Here is a 14,561-nt window from a genome sequence, read left to right as displayed (position 1 = left end):
CTGGAGGAAGTTCCATTGACTGTACTAGGAATTGAAACTGAGAAGTGAATCCTACAGGCTATATTTTAGTTGACTATAATAATGTTGATGAAAGGATTGGAGATTGCCAGTTATGTAAGGTTTGTTGACTTGAATATGATCCATTCAGTATAAGGCTTTCAGAGTTCCCAAGACCTATTGTCTATAGACACAATGGCTTTTTAAAAATAATTTTTAAAACTTTTTTTATTTAAAAAAGTGTGTGTGTGTGTGTGTGTGTGTGTGTATGTGTATTATATGTGTTAGGACTACAGGACAATATTGAGTATTTTCCACTGTTACTGTCTACCTTATGAGACAGGGTCTCTCACTGAATGGGTGCTCACTGATTGCTTAGATTAGCTGTTCAGTGTGTGCTGGGGATGGATCTTCCTGAGACTGTGTTCCCAGTGCTAAATTTACAGATGTACATGACTGTGTATGGCTTTTTTTTGGTTGTTTTTCAAGACAGGGTTTCTCTGTGTAGCCTTGGCTATCCTGAACTCATTTTGTAGACCAGGCTGGCCTCGAACTCACAGCGATCCACCTGCCTCTGCCTCCCAAGTGCTGGGATTAAAGGCGTGCGCCACCATGCCCAGCCTGTGTCTGGCTTTTATGTGGCATCCGTGGATCCAAATTGAGGTTCTAATACTTGTGGGGGATGTCATCTGAGCTAACTGAGGATTCCAACTGAGCCATCACCCCATCTCCTAAAATTACTTTATCTTAGCTTGTATATGTATGGGTTTGTGTATGTGTATATGTATGTGCATATGTGTTCCTGTGTGCGTGGGCACACTTGTGCAGAGGTGCATGCATATGTATATACCCATGTGTGGAGGCCAGAGGTTAATGTTGGTGTCTTGATTACTTTCCATTCTGCATAGTGTGGTAGGGTCTCTCACACCCAGAGCTCACTGACAGGCTAATCAGCTAGCTAGCTTGCTTTGGGAATCATGTCTCTGAGCCCTGGGATTATAGGCAGACCCTCATTCTTATCTGGGTTTTAGCAATCTGAACTTAATCCTCATACTTGCACGGGAAGCCCTTTACCCGTGGAACCATCTCCTTAGTCTCCAAAATGATTTATAAAAGTGACACATGTTAAACAGTGTCTCTTAACTAAAAAAATGTGTGGACTAAATGAGTATTGCTTAAATAAAAAAATAGTTCTAAATGTATTTATTGTGTCTGTGTGTCACATGGGTGTCAGGGTGCCTTGTGGAGGTCAGAGGACAAGTTGGGGAAGTTGGTGTTTTCCTTCAGCTGTGTAGGTTTTGGGGAACAAACTGAAGGACATCTCGTTAGGCTTGATGGCAATTGCCTTTATCTGCTGAGCGATCTGTCTAGCTTACTGCCCCCTCTGAAGTTTTTTCATCACTGTTTTATGGGGTAGATGAAGCATTACATTTATAAGCACAACAAATTAGATGGAGTCTATCATATATTTACAAATTGAAGCCATTGGCTTTTTTTTTTTTTTTTTTTTTCAAATATCGTAGGTTGTACCCAGAGTGTTGGGTGTGCTAGGGAATCAGCCTATCACTGTATCCTCCAGCCATTGTTGTTGAATTTTCATCTGACAAATGATACCAATTATTATTGAAAAGCTCCCACTTGGGTTTGTATAGTCATGTTTAGGTGGCCATGTTGATAAGACTTATGGGTATATTGTCTGACATTTCTAGGAGACACGGTCTCACAGCAAACTTTCTGTTCCTCTGGCTTTTACAGTCTCCTCCTTGATGATCCCTGAGCTTTAGGTGTAGATCAGTTGGGGTTGGCACCACATGATCACTTGTTCTTTGCATTTTGATCAGTTTTGGTTTTCTGTAAATGTCTCTGTCTGGCTAGTTTGACTAGACTCTGGCACAAAATGTGCTGCTCAGTATTTAATGACTAGAATTAACTTATAAAAGCAATTAGCTTAGTTACAGATTCTTCTTTGGTATAATTGATTTTTGAGAAAGGGTCTTGCTGAGTAGTTCATGTTGGCCTGGACGTCACTGTGGAGCATAGGCAGGCTTGAGCTGCTCCAGGCTTGTGCCTCCACACCTGACTGCTTCTTTTAGATAACCTTAAAATACATTCTTTAGTGTTTTAGTGGGTTTTGTTACTTGTTTTTGGTAGTGATTACTTAATGTTTGATGATGGAGACATTTTATAGATCCTACTAGAAAACTGTAAGTATAAGTTTTGCTTAATAGTTAAAATGTAAGTTCTTCTTTGCTTCAGGGTTTTATTTTATTTTACTTCTGGACACTCATGGGGATTGAACTCAGTACCTTCAAAGTGCTAGTCAATGGCGCACGCCTTTAATCCCAGCACTCGGGAGGCAGAGGCAGGCGGATCACTGTGAGTTCAAGGCCAGCCTGGTCTACAAAGCGAGTCCAGAACAGCCAAGGCTACATAGAGAAACCCTGTTTCGAAAAATCCAAAAAAAAAAAAAAGAAAAGAAAAGAAAAAAAAGAAAGTGCTAGTCAAGAGCTGCATCACTACCTAGGGTACTAATTCTGCATGAAAAAAAATGTAATCAAAAGTTAGCTAACATTTTCTGAAACTAGCTAATACCTAAAGCATCTCACCTCTCTTTTTCTCCTCAATAGGGTTTCACTGTGTGCCTCTGGCTTGCCTAAAATTTACTATGTAGACCAGGCTTGCCTGGAACTTCCAGAGATCTGCCTGCCTCTGCCTCTTGAGTGCTGTGACGAAAGCAAGTGTTCCAGCTCAGCAAAAAGTAACCCTTCAGTAATATTCTTCTTCCCCTCCCCCCACATATCCTAAGCTGGCCTCTAACTTGCTGTGTAGGATGGCCTTGAATTTTTAATGTTTTTGCCTCCTAATTCCTGGTGTGTTTACAGATGTGTTCCACCAAGTCAGGGTTTTTGTGCCCCTTTCTTTACACGTAATAATTAAATGGCCTGTTTAAGATACCTAGAAACTGGAGAAAGGAATTGGAAGTCTTTCATATTAGATTTATCAGAGTTGTTGCAGTTGAGGATGACTGAAAACATCCCTATGTAGCCGTAGCTGTTCTAGACTAACTTTGTAGGCCAGGCTGGCCTCGAACTCACAGTGATCTGCCTGCCTCTGCCTCTGCCTCCCTAGTGCTGGGATTAAAGGCATGTACCACCATACCCGGCCCTATTTATTTTTTTAAAAGACAGGTCTTAATGTGTAGTAATAGCCAACTGTAACTTGCAGTGATCCTCCTGTTGCTGCTGCCTCAGTGCTGGGATTGCCCAGCAAAAATGAGACATTGTTACTGTTACATGCAAGCCTTTTCATAGATCATAACACTATTTGTATTTGTCCTGCATCAAAATTCTGTTTGACTTAAACAATGTTAAAATTAGAAAGTTACATTTGTCTTGTATATATATTTGTTTATATTTATTGTTACTCAGTTTTGCATTACTGAGGATTGAACCTGGGACGTTGCATGTTAGGTAAATGTTTTACCTGTTCTATAATTTTATTTGATATAAAAACATTGGTATTTTATAGGAGAGTGGTATTAGGAAATGAAATTTAAAATGAGTTACTTGCATTTATACTATAGTTTTAGAGTGGTGATTTTAGATAAGCTTTATTAAATTAATTAATTAATTTATTTATTTTGGTTTTTCAAGACAGGGATTTTCTGTGTAGCCTTGGCTGTCCTGGACTTACTTTGTAGACCAGGCTGCCTCGAACTCACAGAGATCCTCCTGTCTCTGCCTCCTGAGTGCTGGGATTAAAGATGTGTGCCACCACGCCCGGCTGCTTTATTAAATTTAATCCTGAAATTTCTTTCTATGTAGGTTAATGAACTTTCTGAGGAAGAAGAGGACGATGAAAAGCTGGAACATATAGAAGAACTTCCAGAAGAAGCTGTAGAAAAGTCAAATTGCATGCCTGAGTTGTTGCAGTTGAGGATGACTGAAAACATCCTAGAATCAGACAGTGTTACAGCATCAACAAGGTAAAGATTTCAGTTGAGCCAAGTTTAGCTTCTGAGCACTCAGTCTCCAGCACCAGGAGCTGTGCTTGTGAGGCTGAGTTGGGGATACACTTTGTGTTGGGGACTTGGCCTACCATGTACTGGGCAGGCCCTGGGTACTGAAAAGAAGAAAGAAAGGGAAAGAATTTTAGCTGGATATGGTGGCATGTTCCTATTATCTGAGTATTTGGGAGGTAGAGAAAGGAGGATCTCTTCAAGCAGGAGGCCAGGCATGCAGGCTCTATATAATAAGAGCTTTTCTCAGGGAAAAGAAATAAAAAGACATTTGAGTATACAAAAGAAAAAGAAGAAAGCTAAAAGCAGCTAAGGAGTTTTCATTTGCCAGTGTCACACTTTCCTTCAGAAATAAAGCCATGTGTGTGTGTTTGTTTTGTTTGTTTTTGTTTTTCGAGACAGGATTTCTCTGTGTATCCTTGGCTGTCCTGGACTCACTTTGTAGACCAGGCTGGCCTCAAACTCACAGAGAACCACCTGCCTCTCTGCCTCTCCAGTGCTAGGATTAAAGGCGTGTGCCATTATACCCAGCTGTATATTTTTCTTAAAATTTGTTTCCATATTAGCTTGTTAGTTGGGTTGGGTAAGGTTTTTAGAACCTTTGAAATAAAATTTCTAGAAACAGTAGTACTGTCTTTTTGTTGCTGTGACAAAACACAATGACAAGGCAGCTTTTAAAGGAACCCATCTAATTTGGCTTATGGTCCGAGAGTGTTAGAGTCCATGACGGTGGAGCAAAGCATGGTAGCAGGAACAGCTGACAGCTCATATCTGGATCCAAAAGCAGGAGTCAGAGAGAGGGGGTGGGGGTGGAGGAGTCAAGAGTGAGCACACTCAAGAGGGAAACCAAGAGAGCATGAGCACACTGGGAATGGCTCGGGCATCCTCCATGCCACGCCTCTTCCAACAAGGCCACACTTTAAATTCTTCCCAAACAGTCTCACCAATTGGGAGCACCAAGGATTCAAACATAGGAGCTTAAGCCGGGCGTGGTGGCGCACGCCTTTAATCCCAGCACTCGGGAGGCAGAGGCAGGCGGATCGCTGTGAGTTCGAGGCCAGCCTGGTCTACAAAGTGAGTCCAGGATGGCCAAGGCTACACAGAGAAACCCTGTCTCGAAAAACCAAAACCAAACCAAAACAAAACACAAAAACCCAAAAAAACCCATAGGAGCTTATGGGAACTATTATTATTCAAATTACCCATTGACCCTTTAAAATGTTTTAAGTTATGTGTGTATGTGTGTGGGTAAGTATACATGAATGGCGTGTCCATGGGGGACAGAAGAGGGCACCAGATCCCCTTGCAGGAGTTTGAGGCTTCTGTAAACTGCCTCACTTGGGTGCTGGGGACTGAACTTGGGTCCCCTGGAAGAGCAGGACATGCTTTTAGCCTCTTAACTGCTGAGCCATCTCTTCAGCCTCCTGAGTTGACTTAATTTGTAGCTTCTAGGTTAGGGTTGGGTTGTATATGGGTGCAAAGATAGAACTGCAAGCTTTATTTTACTGCTCATAAAATTTTGCCTTTTTATAAACCTTTTTTGTATAATGTGTGTTCCATTGTTCTCTTTTGTTTTCTGTGAGTATAGTGTTTTGCATGCATGTATGTATATGCACTATGTTTGTTCATGCTTGGTGCCCATGGAGGTCAAAAGAGGACATCAGACTCTGGGATGGGAATTGCATCTGTGAGCTACCATGTGGGTGCTGGGAAGGAAGCCAGTTCCTTTACAAGAGTGACCAGTGCTTTAAACTGCAGAGACAACTCTCAAGCTCTGAAAATAAAATTTAAAGACAAAATCCTGGGCTGGAGAGATGGCTCAGAGGTTAAGAGCACCATCTGCTCTTCCAAAGGTCCTGAGTTCAGTTCCCAGAAACCATGTGATGGCTCACAACCATCTATGATGAGATCTGGTGCTCCCTTTTGACATGCAGGCACCCATGTGGGCAGAGCACTGTACAGAAAATAAATAAATAAATAAATCTTTTTTTTTTTTTTTTTACTCTTTTACAAATAAAAGTTGTTCCTTCAGCTCTCTTCAGTATCCTGTTTTATTTATAATAATAATCAGAATCACTATTATAGTAACTAATCTGCTCCACCTTACTGGCAATAGTGCCATCTCTTTTGAAGATTTACTTATTTACTTTTATGTATATGAGTGCTTTATCAGCATGTACACCTGCGTGCCAGAAGAGGGCATCAGATCCCCGTATAGATGATTGTGAGTCACCATGTGGTTGCTGGGAATTTAACGCAGGACCTCTGGACGAACAGACAGTACTCTTAACTGCTAAGCCATCTCTCCAGTCCTCCCCACCCTCCACTCTTTTTTTTGTTTGTTTGTTTATTTTTTGTTTTTCAAGACAGGGTTTCTCTGTGTATAGTGTAGCCCAGGCTGTCCTACAACTCACTTTGGAGACCAGGCTTCAAACTCACAGAAATCTGCCGCTTTTTTTCTCCCCTCCCACAATGCTGAGATTAAAGGTGTGCACCAGCGTGCCCAGCACTTTTGCTTCCTTTTGAGCTGGAATTGCAGGTTTGTTTGAGATACCTGGCTTCTTGTGTGCTTGCTGAGATTCATACTCTTAGTCTTTCACCCTTAACTACTGTCCAGTATCTCCAGGTAATTTTTCTTTTTTCTTTTGGTAATCCTGCCTCAGCTTTTCATAAAGCCACCGCAAATAACATGAATGCTTTTAAATTTCCTGTTAGTGATATGTTATGACAGATAGTTTTCTTTTAAAAATATATTGTTTGTATGTATGCATGTTTGTTTGCATACATGCATGTACAGATGTATATATACCACAGTGTACACATGGAGGTTAGAGGGCAACTTTTGGGAGCCAGTTCTTTACCTTGTTAGGCAAGGTTCTTGTGTAGTTTCTGCTGTGCAGTGTACTCTAGCTAGCTGGCCCACAGCCTTCCAGACATTCATCTGCCTTCTACCTAACAACAGGAGTCTAGTATTACATGTAAGCTAGTACATTTGACTTTACATGCATGTCAGGGATAATTGTCTGATTTATGTGGCAAGCAGTTTTAGATACTGAGACGAGGGGTTGTAAATTTACTTTCTTTGTTAGTATTTGAAACTTTTATCAACAAAATTCAAAAAATACTTCCAACCTGATATATGTACCAAAAAGTCTGAAATTTAGTGCATATAATTTTTAGCGCATATTGTAGTTATTTAGTCTTGAACATGTTTATAATTTGATTTCAGTGCTCATATATTTCCTACTAGCATCTTGCCAGCTCCTGTTGAGTAAGCAGTATACCTAAAGAAAATTATTTTTAAGATTTGAAAATATAGCCAGGCACGGTGGCACATGCTTTTAATCCCAGCACTCAGGAGGCAGAGGCAGGTGGATCTCTGTAAGTTCGAGGCTAGCCTGGTCTACCAAGAGCGTTCCAGGACAGCCAGGACTATTACACAGAGAAGCCCTGTTTCAAAAAAAGAAAGAGAGAGAACAGAAAGAGAAAAAACCAAAAAAACCACCACCACCAATAAAGATTTTTTCTTTCCTTCTTTTTGTTTTGTTTTGTTTTTGTTTTTTGAGACAGGGTGTCTCTGTGTAGCCTTGGTTGTCCTGGACTCACTTTGTAGACCAGTCCAGCCTCGAACTAACAGAGACCTGCCTGCCTGCCTCTACCTCCTGGGTGCTGGGATTAAACCCGGCTCTAAATTGTTGTTCTTTTGTTTGTTTGTTTAATGGTATGGAGAAGTTTATTATAGTGACAGAGGTACCCTAGAGAGGCAGGTGAGAGAAAGAGGAGAGCAAGAGATAAGAGAGGAACAGAGAAACAAAAGAGGAGAAAGGTAAAAGAGAGACATGATGAGTTTGTCCTTTTATGTAGATACAAAAAATAAGATTCCAGGCAACAGATATGATTTGGAGAAGTTTATTATATGAGCATGGGAGAGCATGGAAGTGGCAGGAGCACCCCAGAGAGAAAAGGAGAGAGAGACAGCAAAAGAGGAACAAGAGAGAGAGAGACAGGAAGAGAGAGAGAGAGACAAGTAAGAGGGCAAGAGGTAGGAAGGAACACAGAAATGAGAAGAGAAAGGCCAGAGCCCTTTTCTGTTTTTTTTTTTAAAGACAAGGTTTCTCTGTGTAGCCCTGGTTATCTCTGGAACTGGATCTGTAGACCAGGCTGGTCTTAAACTCAGAGATCCACCTGGCTCTGCCTCCCAAGCACTGAGATTAAAGATGTGTGCCACCACACCTGCCTAAGCTGCTGTTCTTTATAGCAGCGTCTGCCCCCTTCTACAGGGTGCTGTTAGATTAGCTATTACTAGTTGCGTGTGTGCAAATTAAAAATACCTGAAATGCAGGTTGTTAATCTAGTCTACCTCTGACCTGTTAACCTTTAACAGCCCTGCATTTAGGATATATATATATGCGTTCCTCAGAGACCACAACAAAATGGTTTTCATATGTTTATATACTGGTTAGATTTTAAAGGCAGATGTGGAAGATGTACCCATATTTGGAAGAGTCAAAGCAGTTGATTGGTGTACAGATTTATTTTTAAAAACTTATAAAATAATTTATATGTATGTATGAGTCTGTGTGCACCATGTGGAGGTCAGAGGGTGTTGAAACCCCTGGACTTAGAAGTGGTTGTGAATCACCCAATATAGGTGCTGGGAACTGAAGTCAGATCCTCTGCAGTATGTACTTTTAACCACTGAGCTACCTCTCTAGCCCCTGAAGATTTCAAAAGAGCTAAACAAAATAGCTATTAAATATGAAATAAAAACTATTGATAGACTTGAATGCTGGTGGCTGGAATGCTTGTGTTTAGGATTCCACAGGATACAGCTGCAGATGTGCCATGTGTGTCTTGCCAACCTCTGAAGCTCTGTGTGATGGTGGCCCTGGTTTATATGCTTTGATGCTGTGATTAGAACTTAACTGACTGGGACTGAGGGTGGCCCTGTGGTGGAGTACCTGCCTGCTGTGCACAAGGGCTGGTCCCAGGTGCAGCAGTACAGCAGTAAGAAGGGCTTATAGAACCATACCTATAGGCAGGGTGTGGGGCAGGTAGCAGAACAGGTGACATTGGAGCAGCAAGATGGGAGAAACATGACAGAAGAAGTAACGCAAGTAAATTCTCTAGCATTTGATCTTGAAACCTTGTGTTTCTTGTTTAGATATTGCTCTCATTTTCTCCAGTAGAAATGACTCCTCTTCCATCATTGGTAGTACTAGCTTTATAACCAAAAGACTGTTGTTTAGAACTATGCAAGATGGAAACTTTACCATAGAAAGCTACTGCTATTGTGCCTGATAAAGCATTTGTGACTTCATACAAACTCAGTATATAACTAGGACAAACAGTATTATATGTTGGAATGTGCATTTGTAAAGGAAATTGTTTGAACACAATAGTTTAATCTTATGAGAATTCTTACAAGGTCTGTTAATAATGTTCAAAGAAGAACTAAATAAATAAAGAATAAAAATGTAACAGTTTAACTTAGCAAGAGGAAGAATATTTTTATGAGGATGTGTTTTCTTTAATAAGTAAACATTTTATTAATGACATAGAAAGCTGAACTGGAAGTGCTCCCCAAGTCCTCAGGAGAGAGCCTGGTTACAGAACTTGCAGGCTCCTCACATAGATCGAGCATCTGTACCATCTTCTGTCAGGCTGAGATTTTGGTGATGAACAGTGGCTCTGATGACAGCAGAGAGGGGAGCTGCCTCTAATCTCAGCATCCAGGAAGTTGAGGCAGACAGGCAGGTTGCAAGTTTGAGGTCAGCTGGATTACATGGGAGGATCCTGTCTCAGACAAACAAATCCCCCAACCTTAAATAAGTAAACATTTCTGAATTGTTTGTTTACATTGAAATGTGGACTCATGTAGTCCAGGCTGGCCCCAAACTCTTTTGTGTAGACTAGGGATTACCTTGAACTCTTGAACTTCATCTCTCATGTGCCAGGATTACAGATCTGTGCTACTGCACCCAACTATGTCATGATTGATATTCTCTTGTTTCAAAGGCCTGATCTGATTTTTAAAAAATCTTATTAGGGTTGCTGCTGCTGCTGCTACTACTAATGCCAGTGATGGTAACATAAAGTGTTCAAAACCTGTGGCTGGTACTACTGCAGACAGTGAAGTCATGCAGCAAGATTTTGTATTTGAGGATCAGAAAAGTAATCAGGTAAGAAATTCTAGAAGCATCATTCTAATTGTTCCATGTGTTTGATAGCGAAGGCTAAAGTTACACTGGAGTAATTTTGCTGACATACGTGGCTCTGTTGTAAGTCCCTAGGAATATACGTTCTCTGTAGAATTTAGGATTCATGTTAGGTAGAGAGTTAAGTATTGAAGCACCTTACTTTTATTATTTTTAATCTTTTGTGTGTGTTTGTGTGGGGATATGAGTTTATGTATGCCATGGTACATGTGTGGAGGTTGGAGGACAACCTTTGGGATCTTTGCATTCAGTATTGTTTGGACAGGATGTGTTGTTTTGCTGTTGCATATACCAGGCTATTTGGAGCTTCTGAGGGTCTACCTGTCCCCACAGCCCATACTGCTGTAGGCCTTGATATTGCAGATTTTATTGCTGTACTTTATGTGGGTTCAGGATTTAAACCCAGCTCCTCTTGCTTGCATATCCAGTTGTTCCCCATCCCAAGTGCCTTTTTGTTTTAGGATAGGGTCTTACTGTGTAGCCCTGGCTGACATGTAACTCTGTTCATAGCCCAGGCCACCTTCCTCTGCTTCCTGAGTACTGGGATTAAAGGCATGTGCAACTACACCCTGAATCAAACACATTGTAAAAGTATTTCTTGGGAAGGAAGTTTATGATGGCAGCTGAGGTAGTTAGTGGCATTGTGGTTGAGCTTTAGAACTTTCAACGCTTTCTGTATTTAATACTTCTGAAGAGCATAGTATAGTATTTTTTTCTTATTTCTCTTTACAAGAGAAAATCTGTCTCTGTAACAAAAGGAAGATTTAAATACTTTTTTTTGTTTGTTAATGTCTTAGGTGTATGGGTGGTTTGCATGTACCACATGTATGTTTAGTGGAGGCCCAGAGGCCAAAAGAGGGGGTTGTTGGCTCCCTTGGAACTGGAATTACAATTGTGAGTTGCCAAGTGGAGTCTGGGGATTGAACCCAGGCACTCTGAGAGAATAGCTAGGGCTCTTAACTGCTAAACCATTTCCCTAGCTCTTCCCCCCCCCCCTTTTTTTTTTAAAAAAAAAAAACAGGAATCTCACTATATAACCCTGGCTGGCCTGGAGCTAACAGTGGTCAGCTTGCCTTTCTCTCCTGAATGCTGGGATTAAAGGAGTGGGCCACCATAACGGCAACAAAAGACACATTAAGTAGAAAAATAAGCTTAATAAATTATACCTCAAGTACAGGTGGGAGTTGGAGGAAACAATAAATCTCTTAACTCTCACTAGTATCCAGGAAGGAAGGATAGGTGTATAGGAGATAATCAGGAAAAACAGTTAGTTCTATTACAGCAGTAATAGAAACCCTAGTGATAACAGCCATCTTTCTTCCTGGTAGAGGAGATACCTGCAGAAGTGAGGATAGCTTATATATAACACTCTGATACAGAAAGGATGATGTTTGTTTTTCTTGTTTGTTATCTAAAATAATCAGCTCAAAGTATGTCCAAGAGGTGCATGTTGGTAAGGCATGTTCAGAATGCTACACTACAGATCTTCTGCTATTACAGAAAACTAATGTGAACATTAGTTTGAAAATGGCTGAATTGTTGGTAGTGCTGCTTACGCTATTGGCATAATTGTTTTTTAAGAAATAATAAAAATGCAAACATAGAAGCTGGATTAGTATGATAGTGGTACAGTACTTGACTGGATTGTGAGAGTTCCTGGAGATCTTTCCTAGGACTGAAAGAAAAACAAATAAAAATGTAGCATCTAAGACATTGTAAAAGACACACTTACATATCTCCACATTTATTTATTTGTTTAGTCTTTTTAAAGACTGGGTGTCACTGTGTAGTTCTGACTGGCCTGTAACTCACTATCTAAGCCTCTGCCTCTTGAGTGCTACAATTAAAGGTGTATACTTGGCTTTTTGTTTGTTTGTGTTTTGTTTGGTTTGTTGAGACAGGGTTAGAGATAGAGTGCTGGGATTCAAGGCATGGGCCAAGACTGCTGCTCAAACCTGGCATTAAAAAAAAAAAAACCTTTAAATACACGAATACACGAAGTTTTCAATATGTTACCATGTAAACCATACAAAAAAGTAGTTGTAGTAATAAGTAGCTTAGAGTTGGCACACTTGTCTTTTTCCTTTTTTCTTTTTCATGTAGTCCCCAAACTTACCATCCCATGCTCTTTAGTATGTGCCGTCATGCTTTGGATGTTCTTATTTTTGTATGTAGGAATTGGCCTTAGTTACGAAACAGTCCTCCTGCTGTTCATTAGTGCTGGATTGCGTGTGGTTTTGTCTGTATTTGTGTGTTGAGATGTTTATTGCCCAGAGAAGCCAGAGGCATTATTAGATCTTTCTGGAGTCAGCACAGTTGGGAGAGAGTTGGGAGCTGCTTTTTACTTAACCTATAGGAAATAGATAAGTGTGATACTCAGTATGAGATCAAGATAAGGAGAAATAATGATGGTGTTGTGGAACTGTTTACTGAATTGTGCTAGACGGACCTGTTTTACTTGTTCCATTGATGGTTCATGTGCATCTACTGCCAAATCATTCCCACCATGTTGGGGCTATTTTTATATAGCTGTGTTTGTTGCTCTTAGCTTCTTTCTTAACCCAGCTAACACTCAAATAATTGAGAGTCGTCTTTTATTTATTTATTTATTTATTGAGTCCGGGACAGCCAGGGCTGTTATACAGAGAAACCCTATTTCGAAAAACAAACAAGCAAACAAAAGTTTCACAACACAATCTTGAGCAGTTTAAGTCTGTTCTTAACCCTCTATGTTATCCTGACTTCTTTGCCAAAATCCTCCAGCCACCTGCATTTTTGTTCTTTCTTTCCTCCAGCTGAATCTTCATCTCTTCTGTACCACTGCCTGTGGATGAATCCTCTACTTTTTCTTCTAACTCCCCTTTCCCTGGCTGGCAGGAAGTCTAGCCCTATTCTTTCCCCTGCCCAGTGATAAGCTGCTTTATTGACATACCAGGGGACAATTGGGGAGCATTGTTTACACAACACTGAGACAGGAGATTCTTAGAACAAGAATTGCAACCAGATATAGGGGGTACAGAAATCAGCACTTAAGTTACACAAAACCTTATGCTTACACCACAAGGATGATAAAACTTTTTTTCCTCCTATTTTTACTTTATATATCTTGGTGTTTGCGTGGTACTCATCGAGGCCAGAAGAGGGCATTCATTGAGTCTCTTGGAGCTGGAGTTACAGGTGGTTGTGAGCTGTGCATTGTGCTAGAAATTGAATCCTATTCGTTTGGAAGAATAGCTTGTGCTCTTAACCACTGAGCCGTCTCTCCAGCTCCAGGATAAAACATTTTAAACTCCTCACCCCCACTCTGGAGAAAAGCCCTGTTTTGTTTTATAGTTTAGCTGCATCTTGGGATTATCTGCTTCTCTTGATAATACCATTGATAGAGGAATTGTACCTGTTTCTTTACTTTCCTCTCTCATCATTTCTTTCTTTCTTTGCTTTTTCTTTTTTCTTTTCTTTTTCTTCTAAACTTTTTTTTGAAAGATTTATTTATTTATTATTATGTATACAGTGTTCTGCTGGCATGTACAGCCACAGGCCAGAAGAGGGCATATAGATGGTTGTGAGCCACCATGTGGTTTCTGGAATTGAACTCAGGATCTCTGGAAGAGCAGTAAGTGCTCTTAATCTCTGAGCCATCTCTCCAGGCCCTTCTTCTAAACTTTTGAGACAGGATTTTTCTGTGTAGCTCTGGCTGTCCTGGAACTGTAGACAAAGATGACCTTGAACTCACAGAGGTCCACCTGCTTGCTTCTGCCCCAGGTGCCGTGATTAAAGGCATGCACCACTGCCCAGCCAGAGCTTCCCATCCTTTTCTTACACTCACTCCAGCCATCTTCTCACCCACATTCCTTCCTCCCTCTGAAACTCCTCTTGTAGTCACCACAGATACGCATTGAACCTTTTTTAGCTGGCCTAACAGCAACATTCATTCACTTGTATAATTATCTCCAACTCTCCATTTAGCTTTCAGACTATCTCACTGTTGAGATTTCTTTCTTCTCCCCTTCAGTAGTCAAACTGTGTCAAGCCTCTTTGCTTTTCATCTTTTGGCTCTCTGAAATTTGAGTAATCCAGGGCTCTGTTACCAGAAAACTTTTTACTTCCTCTCTTGATGATCTTATTTTTCTAGTCCCTTAAATATCATGTGTATGTTATTGATTTCCAGATTTGAATCTTCACTCTTAGATTTAGACATATATCATAATTTTAAAAATTATTTAGCGAGGCTCAGTGGCATATGCCTGTAATTCCAGCACTCTGGGAGGCAGAGGTAGGTGGATCGCTGTGAGTTCGAGGCCAGCCTCATCTACAAAGTCCAGGACAGC

At 40.6% G+C, this 14,561-nt stretch overlaps 1 protein-coding gene across 11 annotated transcripts in view; it reads left to right on the top strand.

The window, feature by feature from the left end:
• Positions 1-14,561, top strand: part of Fam13b (family with sequence similarity 13 member B) — a 75,214-nt gene that overhangs the window by 25,750 nt on the left and 34,903 nt on the right. For all 11 annotated transcript variants that reach the window (XM_051163862.1, XM_051163870.1, XM_051163869.1 and 8 more), the window contains 2 exons: positions 3,822-3,982; positions 10,065-10,197. In XM_051163862.1, coding sequence (XP_051019819.1) covers positions 3,822-3,982; positions 10,065-10,197 — 294 coding nt within the window. The remainder of the gene's footprint in view (positions 1-3,821; positions 3,983-10,064; positions 10,198-14,561) is intronic.

This window comes from Acomys russatus, chromosome 20, assembly GCF_903995435.1.
Source record: "Acomys russatus chromosome 20, mAcoRus1.1, whole genome shotgun sequence".
NCBI classification, from domain to species: Eukaryota; Metazoa; Chordata; class Mammalia; order Rodentia; family Muridae; genus Acomys; species Acomys russatus.
Note: the sequence above shows the minus strand (reverse complement) of the source record. Positions and strands in the feature narration are given on the sequence as shown.